Source organism: Megalobrama amblycephala, linkage group LG14 (genome assembly GCF_018812025.1).
Source record: "Megalobrama amblycephala isolate DHTTF-2021 linkage group LG14, ASM1881202v1, whole genome shotgun sequence".
Taxonomy (NCBI): domain Eukaryota; kingdom Metazoa; phylum Chordata; class Actinopteri; order Cypriniformes; family Xenocyprididae; genus Megalobrama; species Megalobrama amblycephala.
The window spans coordinates 4,784,155-4,797,238 of NC_063057.1; the positions used below are offsets into that span (position 1 = coordinate 4,784,155).

Here is a 13,084-nt window from a genome sequence, read left to right on the forward strand (position 1 = left end):
GTCAGTTCTGATGGAGAGACTCAGCAAGAAGTTAGAATTTAAAGTTAAAAAAGTGAAATCATTATCAAGAACCCCTTTAAAATAAATTGTAACTGCTTAACATCATTTGTTTCTATGCCATGACACATCATAACACAGATTTGGTCTGGTTGAGTCCAGCTTGTCTGAGGTCATGTTTGCATAGGGAGGGACAACACAGAGAGCTCAGGAGTGATATAGAATAAGCGAGGGAGGAATGGAGAGAGAGAGAGAGAGAGAGAATGGGGTGATAAGATGGTGCTGGAAAACTGAACTGGCAAACACAGACCTCCGCCCTGAGTTCAGGAACCTGCTCCACACATCCTCTGCTCCTCCATTTACATTGCAATCTCCCCTTTTCTCTCTTTATTATTGTTTCCAGGACAGATAGGGACAGAGAGAGCCCAGAGCCGAGTGCTGCAGATAAACTGTTTATCAAAGGACAGCGTGTGTGTGCGGCTATTGTGCATTCTGCATGTCATTTCTAAAGCAATTTTTGGAGACAATGTGTATGTGTGTGTGTGTGTGTGTGTGTGTCATTGCTGGACTCGTCCTGGGTTAACGCCGAACATCATGACCCATTTTATAGAAGTGACGCCCCAGTTGTCCAGCTCTTTGTTGCTCTATCCCAATAAAACCCAGTAGAACACGCTCACGCACATTTGTAAATTAGGACAGACTTTTAATGTTTTTTATATAAACAATATGCTTTTATATAAAGCTACTATAATTATAATGACAGAAAATAGCTGAAAGTTATTTTTTTAGTGTTAAATGAAAAATTTTGTAAATTTAAAAAAAAAAAGGTTATGTGTGAGTTCTCCAATTGAGGACGTCCCTGAATGTCCCCAAAGGGATGTTTGGTCAGATTTAGCTCACTTTTGGGGACAATTTTGTCTCCTAGCTATAGTTTAGTACACACATACATTCCCAAACCGCTCACATCATGTAGTTGCTTCAATGACAAGCCACCAGGGCAACGTATCTGATCTCATCCTTGTGTCACTACAGGAAATATAAAGGATGTTTGGTGGGTTCATGGGAAAGAGAAGGTAGGAATTTTATTCGAGGCTTAAAGTGTCAAGTAAACATTTCCTGTTCTATAAGTCCTTTTTGACACAGTGGTATGACAAGCGGACCAGGGTCAGGGATGATATTAGCATGAATACTTTAAGAGCAGCATCTCCCTTGGGTTCCATTATGACTCTGCACAGTTTGTACTCTGCCAAACAGGGTGTGTGTGTGTGTGTGTGTTTTATCCTACACAGAAGATTTTATTGCTCAGAGTTTGCTTTTCCATCTCTGGGAGGTCTCATTTATACGGTGGCCCAGTAGTGCACAACACAACGAAATTAAAAAAGCAAACATAAGTTCACAACACAACAGAATCGAGCCACAACACAACGGAATAAAGCCACAACACAACGAAATCGAGCCACAACACAACGGAATAAAGCCACAACACAACGAAATCGAGCCACAACACAACGGAATAAAGCCACAACACAACGAAATCGAGCCACAACACAACGGAATAAAGCCACAACACAACGAAATCGAGCCACAACACAACGGAATAAAGCCACAACACAACGGAAATGCTCCCGACCACTAGGGGGCTCTCAGAGCTCGGTAAAGTTAGTTTTCCTTGCCACTGTTCTATAGAGTCGGCAGTAATATCAATACCACGATTAGTTTAAACAGTATGTAACCACTGCATATCGACATGAAATATTAATTCAATATCACCTACGTGCAAAATAGCTTCATATTTAGGCCTATACTTGTGAATGATTTGACGCGCTACCACGGCGCATGATGAAGGGAACGTCTGCCAATCCCACTAAGTGGTTAAAACGTATAATTTGTATTCATTAAAATTACTTTTAACATTTAAAAACAGACATATTCAAATTCCAAAGCTTGTCAGTATTACCAACAGGAACTAACAACCTTTGGAATTTGAACATGTCTGTTTTTAAATGTTAAAAGTAATTTTAATGAATACAAATTATACGTTTTAACCACTTGGTGGAACTGGCAGACGTTCCCTTCATCATGATTCGTGGTATCGCGTCAAATCATTCACAAGTATAAATATGAAGCTATTGTGAACGTAGTTGATTTTTAATTAATATACCATGTCGATATACAATGCTTACATACTTAAAACTAATCATGGTATTGATATCTTTGTAAAACTGTCGACTTTATAGAACAGTGGCAAGGAATAGTAATATTACCTAGCTCTGAGAGCCCCCAAGTGGTCGGGAGCATTTCCGTTGTGTTGTGGCTTGATTCCGTTGTGTTGTGGTTTAATTCCGTTGTGTTGTGGTTTAATTCCGTTGTGTTGTGGCTTTATTTCGTTGTGTTGTGGCTTGATTCCGTTGTGTTGTGGCTTGATTCCGTTGTGTTGTGGTTTAATTCCGTTGTGTTGTGGCTTGATTCCGTTGTGTTGTGGCTTGATTCCGTTGTGTTGTGGCTTATTCCGTTGTGTTGTGGTTTAAAAAATTTAAAATGAAAATTCTGTCATTTATTACTTACCCTCATGCCATTCCACACCCGTAAGACCTTCGTTAATCTTCAGAACACAAATTAAGATATTTTAGTTGAAATCCGATGGCTCCGTGAGGCCTCCATAGGGAGCAATGGACACTTCCTCTCTCAAGATCCATAAAGGTACTAAAAACATATTTAAATTGTTTCGTGTGAGTACAGTGGTTCAATATTAATATTATAAAGCGACGAGAATATTTTTGGTGTGCCAAAAAAACCAAAATAACGACTTATTTAGTGATGGCCGATTTCAAAACAATGCTTCAGGAAGCATCAGATCACAGATGAATCAGTGTATCGAATCTGCTGTTCGGAGCGCCAAAGTCATGTGATTTCAGTCGCTGGCAGTTTGACACGCGATCAGAATCATGATTCGATACACTGATTCATTTATGATCTGAAGCTTCCTGAAGCAGTGTTTTGAAATCGGCCATCACTAATTAAGTCGTTATTTTGTTTTTTTGGCGCTCCAAAAATATTCTCGTTGCTTTATAATATTAATATTGAACCACTGAACTCACATGAACCGATTTAAATATGTTTTTAGTACCTTTATGGATCTTGAGAGAGGAAGTGTCCATTGCTCCCTATGGAGGCCTCACGGAGCTATCGGATTTCAACTAAAATATCTTAATTTGTGTTCTGAAGATTAACGAAGGTCTTACGGGTGTGGAACGGTAAGTAATAAATGACAGAATTTTCATTTTTGGGTGAACTAACCCTTTAAAAGGGCAGTAAATGATTACTGAGTGATTACTGAACATTGTTGATATTTGAAATCAACCCAAACACACCCCTCCCTTCATTGCTCCACCCCCAAAATGGCATTTTGAGCACTTAGGATTGAGCAGATTCTTAAACACCTCTGATTGGCCATTGAGTTTACATGCACAAAAGACATGTCTGTGATTGGCTACAATGATAAACGCTTTAAAAACGTTGTAAATAGACATCTTTGACACTCTTCACCTGCTTTAAAATGCTCCCATATCTCCCATATGTATCTGCGTAAGTGCTTAGTTTACAACATGTTTTTGAAGCATTGATCATTGTAGCCAATCACAGACACAATGGTGCTTAAGAATCTGCTCAACAGTGCTCAGAATGCAAGGGTGAAATGCTGGTATTATCACATTTTAAAATTTCAGTACCAACTTGGTACTGAAGTTGGTACTTTTGACAACTCTACCTGTTACTATAGCTAACATTACAACAACAGCATATATTGGTTCTGTGAAACAGCAAAGCCAATGTTACTCACATGGAGCAGAAACAACGCAACCTCTGCGTCCGTTTTCAGGCCTTCCCACTTACGGCTCTCCAGCTCAGGAAAACTTTCCTAATATTAAAAGGAAAGGGTCCTAAAGCTTTTGCCTAATCTTAACCCCACCCCTAATCCTAACCCCTCCCCCACACCTACTCCTAAACCTACCAATACTGGGGGAGTAATAATCTGGTAGGGGGTTGAAATTCTGCACATCACTGGAAGTAGTAGGTCATCCAGGTACTTTTTGCCTGCTGTTTTATGAGTACTGTGAATTCAGACATACTTCTTTTGACATACTGTTTTTCGCCTACTATATAGTAGGGAAGTATGCGATTTCGGATGCAGCCTAAGTGTGTTGTGGTGACATATTGAGGACTCATTCTGCACTCACTTATTTTGTCCAATCAAATGCTTTCTAGAATGAGAATGTCCCTCCCCCTTGTACCAACTACATCTGACTACCAATATAAAGTAGCAAATTATGTTCATGTCTGTGATGTAAATACAAAGCTGTTAGTATGTCCTTCCCACTCCCAACTTCCCATTTTAATACAGGAAAGTTCTTTTCTCCTATGGGTTCAGAAATTCTGTAATGTTTTTTTTTTTTTTCATGATGGCAAGAAGAAGGGCATCACCAAATGTTATGAGTAAAAACACAGAGTCACAGTTTAACACAAAACACATTTCCAACCTTTTAGACCCCCTGCAGAAGTGAATTCTGGGAAGTGAAAAATGGAGGAATCTAGACACTAGGAGTCAGAAAGAGTGAGGGGTGTTGTGGGTAGATAAACCTTATGTTTGCCGTAATATGTGTGTGAATGTATAGAAAGAGAGAAAAGAAACTGGGTTTAACTTAGTCAGATGTCTCATGTGGTGTCTGACATGTACGGACTGCATTGTATTTGGTGAGCCACGACCTCAAAAGAAGAACCAGCACTTTTTTTCTATTCACCATTTCTGCATCTAAATTGTCTTATTTCTCAGCCTCTATTTAGCCACATCCGCATGACAAATTCAAATGAAGTCAACCACACAGTTAATACAAAAACCCCTTCCTCTGCCTGTGTGAAAATAACACACGTTCCCAGCCTCCCATATGAACACAATAGCAGCAATAGTGACACACTGGAGAGTCACAGGAAGTCCGTGCAGGTGATGTCTGTTTATGAGCAAGTTACTCAGCAAGTTTTTAATAGTTTATTACAGATGCACTGTAGTTTTAGAGACCTATATTCTAAAAGGAATGAATCTGAATTGTTTTAAGAATGAATCTATCTATCTATCTATCTATCTATCTATCTATCTATCTATCTATCTATCTATCTATCTATCATTCTTTTATTTTATTATGACTACTTGCAATTTTTGTGATTATGTGAATGCCGTGGCATGTGTCAGGAGTTCATGGGGTTCTTTAGGTGTAACAGCTGCCACAGGCTCAATGGGCGGGGAAGGGGCGTGTCCCATCACACCCTCTCTGCCTCCACTTTCCCCTTGTTTGATATGAAGTGAAGATGTTCCAGTGTTTATAGCAACTGTCATTATAAACATAGCGTGACCCTCTACCAATCTAAACAGCCCAAAATATGCCCCACGGATAACTTCACTTAGACGTAGAAAGAAATCTGTTATTGCACAAATGCAGACATGCTGTCAGTGATAAAAGGCCCAGTTTTATTGGTTTATACAGACTAAAACGGTCCATGTGTACTTTGTTAAACACACTCTCACAAGCACTTATTTTCTCAATGAGAGAATAAACTACAGTTTGACATCAGATTTAGTATACTTAAGTGATAAATTACATTACGTTACACTACAATGAAGGCTACTACTACTACTACACTAAAAACAGAAGTTAATAACTGAAACTTACATTTTAAATACAATATTGCTAGTTTGTCTGTTTTTGCTCTGCCAATGAAAACCATTAAGCATCTTCAAACAAACACATAGTGGTGTTTTGTTCTTTAATAAATTTGTTACTGGACGAACTGGTCGAGTGAATAATACAATGACTTACTCAATTCTATTTTTCGGTTGCATTTTTCATCTCTGCTGTCTCATTTCAGAAAAGCAACCTTTATAAAAATGGACTGTGAGGTGTAAATTACTGTAATTTCTTTCTTACTTTGGAATGTAATGATGGCTTTTCTGAAATGAGAGCCTCGATGACATACGCGGCTGACAAATGCGACTTCCAGAGGAATGAGGCACAGCAAAAAACAGTCCTGTGCTTCATTTGTGAATAATTCAGTGTGTTTAAATGAATTGAGAACGGAATAGCCGCAGGTCGTGATAGGGGAATGCTGAAAGGTACACAGTGCTATAACAGAAACTAACCCCTAACCCTATCCCACACCCTAACAAGATGTCATATACTGCTCCGAGACACGGGTTGAGGATTCAAGTGCAGTTTATTGAGGGGTAATCCAAAAAGCCAGGCAAAAGTTTAAAACACAGGGTTAACAGTCCAAACATTATTAGGGAACAGGAACACGGGCAAACATGGAAATCCACGTGAGAATGCAAACAGGGTAAATCCAAAAGACAGGCAAACAGGGTCAAAACCAAGGAACAGGAAACCAAATGAGCGCTCAGAAAGACATAGCAAGAAATTACAGAACTGAGCAGGATTATATAGGGTGAAAGAACAAGGTAATGAGACACAGCTAAAAGCAATGAGTGCTGATGATAAGACCGTGCAGTGAGTTATGGGTAAGGAAGTCCGTTATAGAATGGCAATAGTCTGGGGTGATGCTTTGCCACCAGAGGGCATTCCAGCTGGTGATCGTAACACACGATTACACCAATTGTAAAGATCTTTCGGCATGCCCCCTACCTTTCGACAAGCCCATTACTCTGACCTGCAGCTGCCCACACTTGAACGAATCAGGTGAATCAGTCGATTCAAGAACTAAAAGCAAATTATTTCACTCATAAAGTCACCTGTCGCCACCTACTGGTACCCATTTAACCTGTTGAAAAAATTGCTTAAAAAACTTGCACCGTATTTTCCCCCTAATTAATTCTGTGCTTTAAATCTTGTACATTTCCCATTTTGAGTCTTACATTTATTTTTCTAATAAAATAATTTATCATATTAGGCAAAGCAAACTTGAATAGGGTAATATAAATGTGAAATATTGACTCTCAGTTTTTGACTCTCAATGTTTGTAATGCTTCAAGTGAATGTAATGTTGTAATGCTCCATAAGTTCTTTGTACCCTACAGTTGCTGGGAAACTGAGGTTTACAGTATCTAACATTCTCAGAATACTCTGGGCCCCAACTGACCTGTCAACACATTCCTAAAGCTCCATTCACTCTCTAATTGGCTAGAATGTCATTGCATCTTAGTCCCGATTCGCTCACTTCTGAAAGTTCTGAGGCAACATATAACTTTACCAGCTCTGTTTACATGTATTCCGGGTTACCATGACGACATTGATGTTTAATGTTGCAATACAGTGGGAGTTTTGACAGTTCTGGCATATTCTTATGTAACTGCACATGTTGATTGATTCTGACATTTCTTCACATGAATCATTCAGAGGGTGTTTGACGCTCATATTTTTATCCCGGATTCAGGGCAGAGAAAAATGAGGTCAAAGGTCATGCTATACATATTAACGCAGTGTCAGGGTGTTCAACAGGAAAGAAGTCTGTATTTTATAGATGGTTGAAGGGCAAAATATAATGACAGGTCTTTACATTTTGTGCTGTTGCTGCAGGTTAGTGAGTACAGTATCTTTCATATCGCCCCTTGTATCCCAAACGTATAAACCGGTACTAAATCCATCATTATATTATCCTGGCATGTCAGAGCACAGAACGGCAGAAAAGTCTTGTAATCATAAAATCTCACAATATTATCATTGTAATATGAATCCTGTAGAGACAGAAAGACCTTTGTTTTTCTCCCTATACTGCAATAAGGAGGAAAGGGCTGTTATGAAAATCATTCATAACTAATCACGCCTTTGGGGACAACATCGTTCCAATGCTTCCTTTGTTTTGAAGGTTTTAATTGACAGAATTTATTCTCAGTTCATGCAGCTGCTGGTTTAAAAAGGTGAGTGGCTCATACAGTAACTTGAAAATGAATGAATGAAAGAAAGGAAACAGAAAGTAATATAGATCTGACCCAGTGGCCTGGCAATGTGACCATTTCCTGACTTCAAAATGATACTTAAGTCGCAGACTAAACAAGTTTCCCAAAACAAAAAATGTGCTGGTGTTTTTAGTTAGTTACAGTATTTTTCTCTTTTAAAGGGGCTAGATGTAGAATTCAGAAACCCTTGTTATTAGTGACACAGGTGGCTGTTAAATGAACTGCAGACAGCAACTTATTGCTTGCACAATATTATATATATATATATATATATATATATATATATATATATATATATACAAACCCGATTCCAAAAAAGTTGGGACACTGTACAAATTGTGAATAAAAACAGAATGCAATGATGTGGAAATTTCAAATTTCAATATTTTATTCAGAATACAACATAGATGACATATCAAATGTTTAAACTGAGAAAATGTATCATTTTAAGGGAAAAATAAGTTGATTTTAAATTTCATGGCATCAACACATCTCAAAAAAGTTGGGACAAGGCCATGTTTACCACTGTGTGGCATCCCCTCTTCCTTTTATAACAGTCTGCAAACGTCTGGGGACTGAGGAGACAAGTTGCTCAAGTTTAGGAATAGGAATGTTGTCCCATTCTTTTCTAATACAGGCTTCTAGTTGCTCAACTGTCTTAGGTCTTCTTTGTCGCATCTTCCTCTTTATGATGCGCCAAATGTTTTCTATGGATGAAAGATCTGGACTGCAGGCTGGCCATTTCAGTACCCGGATCCTTCTTCTACGCAGCCATGATGTTGTAATTGATGCAGTATGTGGTCTGGCATTGTCATGTTGGAAAATGCAAGGTCTTCCCTGAAAGAGATGACGTCTGGATGGGAGCATATGTTGTTCTAGAACTTGGATATACCTTTCAGCATTGATGGTGCCTTTCCAGATGTGTAAGCTGCCCATGCCACATGCACTCATGCAACCCCATACCATCAGAGATGCAGGCTTCTGATCTGAACTGAGCGCTGATAACAACTTGGGTTGTCCTTTTCCTCTTTAGTACGGATGACATGGCGTCCCAGTTTTCCAAAAAGAACTTCAAATTTTGATTCGTCTGACCACAGAACAGCTTTCCACTTTGCCATAGTCCATTTTAAATGAGCCTTGGCCCAGAGAAAATGCTTGCGCTTCTGGATCATGTTTAGATATGGCTTCTTTTTTGACCTATAGAGTTTTAGCCGGCAACGTCGAATGGCACGGTGGATTGCGTTCATCAACAATGTTTTCTGGAAGTATTCCTGAGCCCATGTTGTGATTTCCATTACAGTAGCATTCCTGTATGTGATGCAGTGCCGTCTAAGGGCCCGAAGATCACGGGCATCCAGTATGGTTTTCGCCTTGACCCTTACGCACAGAGATTGTTCCAGATTCTCTGAATCTTTGGATGATATTATGCACTCTAGATGATGATAACTTCAAACTCTTTGCAATTTTTCTCTGAGAAATTCCTTTCTGCTCCACTATATTATTATTATTATTATTATTATTATTGCTCCACTATTTTTCACCGCAGCATTGGGGGAATTAGTGATCCTCTGCCCATGTTGACTTCTGAGAGACATTGCCACTCTGAGAGACTCTTTTATACCCAATCATGTTGCCAGTTGACCTAATAAGTTGCAAATTTGTCCTCCAGCTGTTCCTTATATGTACATTTAACTTTTCCGGCCTCTTATTGCTACCTGTCCCAACTTTTTTGGAATGTGTAGCTCTCATGAAATCCAAAATGAGCCAATATTTGGCATGACATTTCAAAATGTCTCACTTTCAACATTTGATATGTTATCTATATTCTATTGTGAATAAAATATAAGTTTATGAGATTTGTAAATTATTGCATTCCTTTTTTATTCACAATTTGTACAGTGTCCCAACTTTTTTGGAATCGGGTTTATATATACATACATATATGTGTGTGTGTGCGAGTGTGTGTTTTTCTCTTTTCTGTGATGAATGAGATGTTTTCAGATCAGTATAGGAGGTTTGAATGTTTACAAGGACCCTCCTTCTTATCTGCACGTGTTGTAGGACGTGGTTGCCCAGAAAAGAGGAGTAAGAAGAAGACGGAGCAAAAAAAAGTTATTTGTTTGAGTGAACCCTCCTCGCCCTTTCCCATTTGCTATTGGACGTGAGAGCAGCCAATGAGTGGGTGGGGAGGTGGACTTCCTGTGGGCCAGATACACGGGCCCCACATGTAAAATATTCCTGACCTCTCCCATGGTGTTTATTTTAAAAAGAAAAAAGGAAAACGTTCCCCATCATTAAGGAAAACACTGAGCCTGTGCATGTGGTATTTGGACGCTTGCCTGGTCTTCATTTTGCTGCGCCGTGATTGGTGGGGAGGATTCAGTTTTTTTTTTTCTTTCTACAAAACAAACTCTTCAAATGTCACATGTATGAAGCATGCATGTTTGTTCTGATGTAGATAAGACATGTGCTGCCATAAGCCCCAAGGTCACATGTACATAGATGCTATCTCTCTTATTCCATGTGTCTCTAACAGGTCCGGTAGACAGTGATAAGGGCATGTTAAGAGAGCCAAGATTAAAAAGAGCAATCATGAAACACAGGAAGTGAAGCGTAAATGTTAAATTGATTTTGAGATTTGATAGAAAGGTTTCAAGGGCGCAAGATAGATAAAAAAAACAAAATATGAGCAAGAGATGCACTAAAGTAGGCTACATATTAGTCTCATTCCTGTAATGCACTAATTTTAGGAGACATGTTGAAAAAATATGTTATAATGTCAATTTTTATTTTTTATTATTTATATATGTATTTATCATATAATTATTATATATTTTTTAAATATTTATTGTTATTATTTTTTAAATAAATAATATTAAGTAATACAAAAAAGAGAAAAAGATGACGCAAACTAAGAATATCTAGCGCCCCCAGGTTGTTTCTACAAAAAGAGCATTGAAGATTGAAGAATTCATAGTAAAATGCTGCCATCTATTGGTAGAAATAAGTAACTATAGTTGCCAAATTCATGACTTAATTTCTATTCAAGTCAGTGCATAGAAACACTTAAAAATATTCCAATAGTTCTGTAGTGAATTTCATAAAACAGGCCAGCCATAAATTATGTGTAATAAACATCAAACATCCATGTTAATCAGTCTTTTTTATATATAGTTATATTTTAATTATTTTATTGCATGCATAAATAAATCGCAATATATCTTATGTGGTATAATTATGTTCTATTTACATGCATAAATTATATAACTAAATATTTATATAGCCTACTTAGCTATATATGTGTGTATGAAATGAACTATATATGTGTGAAAAAAATTGAGAATGTATTTGTTTTTGTTGAAAAAATAAACGGGTTGGAGTGTTTGTCCAGATAAGAAGAACGAGTGAAAGAAACACTCAGAATACTAGACATAATGTGCTCAGTAGTTTTGACATTTAAATGGGTTCATTATTCTTTTTCCATTTGCACTGAGAACTTCTCTCACTTTGAACGATGTTATGGTGCTGGAAACCACTGATATTTCAACTAAAGATGAGGGTAGAAGGTCTCTTGTTTTTCTCGATTTAAAACAAAATGCTAGCACATGGTTAGGTGAATTACCGTAATGCATATGCAAGAGTATGTATGAGTCTGAAAATGCTCTGATAGACCAAATAGATGCTTTACTTTACTTCGCCACCTGTGCCCAGGCCCGGATTAAGAACACATTGGGCCCTGGGGCTATAGCAACACCAAGGGCCCCCTTTCATCTGATTGCCATGCCACAGTGTCTTGTACCACAAGAATTTTTTTATTGTTATTATTTTTATATTTTTACAAATCTCATTTTATCAAATCATTTTATATAAGCACAAGCACACTAAATATTCCATGCTATTTAACACATTAAAAACAAATGCATTAACTCCAGATATGAACTCCTGCATTAGACAAACAGGTTGCCAAAAGCAGCAAAAACATTTGTCATACTTCAGTCATACTTCCTCAATGATTAGTTTGCCATGAATACTTTAGAGAGATAGTTCACCCAAAAATGAAAATTTTCCTATATGGAAATTAATGGGGACCAGCAACTGTTAGGTTACCCACATTCTTCAAAATATCTTCTTTTGTGTTCAACAGAAGAAAGAAACTCATTCAGGTTTAAAACAATTTGAAAGTGAGTATGTGATGACAGGATTTTAATTTTTGGGTGAACTATCCCTTTAAGGACAAGGGTCCGCATGCTAACTATTAGGATGCTGTCACTTTAAGACCTGCATGCGTCCGATTTTCTCAACTCACTTCAGACATAACCAACTGTGTTTATGTAAACCTTTTGTGTATTTGACAGTATTATAGCGCAATCAGACGCGAAAGATGAAGTCCAGTAGTCAGGTGCTGCTTGACAGGCTTAAGTGTGTGTACACGCTTCGGGTGTATGGGGTCAGAAAAAGCGCATATCAGAACAGCACACGAATGACATGTTTAACTGGCAGGGCTTTAAAGCACATGCAAATAAAGTGTGATTGCGAATAAGTGCAGTGTCCCGTGAGTAACTACCGCTGTGTTAACGTGATGTGAATGTGTCGAGGTCGAGTTGTACGGATGGAGGCACCAGAACTGCAACTGATAGAATGTGCTTCAAAGGCAGATAGTGGATATAAGTCACACGACATTGGTGTTCGTCAAAAAACAGTAGGAAAGTTAATTCGGGATTTTTACACGGGTGATGATGATGATGAGAGAAAAACACTGAAATTCTGAATTCAAACGGCAATAAAATCAATCGACTCGTCCCTGTAAATGTTGAAAACTCCTTACGTTTTCATGAGAAACAATTACCATCCGAATAGGGCTTAACTCGTTATAAGAATAATAACTTGCTGCAGCTGCTATCTCACCTTCTTCAACGTATAAAGCACGCAGATCGGCGACGGTGTCGGTGGGTGAAGATAATTGTGAGCTGCCGCTGCACGTGGGGTCTTCCACTGGCGCGGATGTTTTATGTGAACCGAAGTAACGTTAGTTATTTTGGGAATTTTTGCTGTAAGATTAGCACCCCTTTTCTCCCTTTCAAGCTTATTTTTTCTTTTTTTTTGCGCACCACTGTCACTTTTTTGTATCAT

General features: G+C 38.2%; 1 protein-coding gene across 10 annotated transcripts in view; it reads left to right on the forward strand.

Moving 5' to 3' along the window:
• Positions 1-13,084, forward strand: part of ninj2 (ninjurin 2) — a 35,801-nt gene that overhangs the window by 20,741 nt on the left and 1,976 nt on the right. The window contains exon 1 of one of the 10 annotated variants that reach the window (XM_048155113.1): positions 12,528-12,653. The exons of 8 other annotated variants lie outside the window; for them this stretch is intronic. In XM_048155113.1, coding sequence (XP_048011070.1) covers positions 12,540-12,653 — 114 coding nt within the window. In that variant the 5' untranslated portion in view covers positions 12,528-12,539. Of the gene's footprint in view, positions 1-12,527; positions 12,654-12,876; positions 13,005-13,084 lie in introns of those variants that run through there. One more of the 10 variants, XM_048155117.1, reaches the window with a different exon arrangement.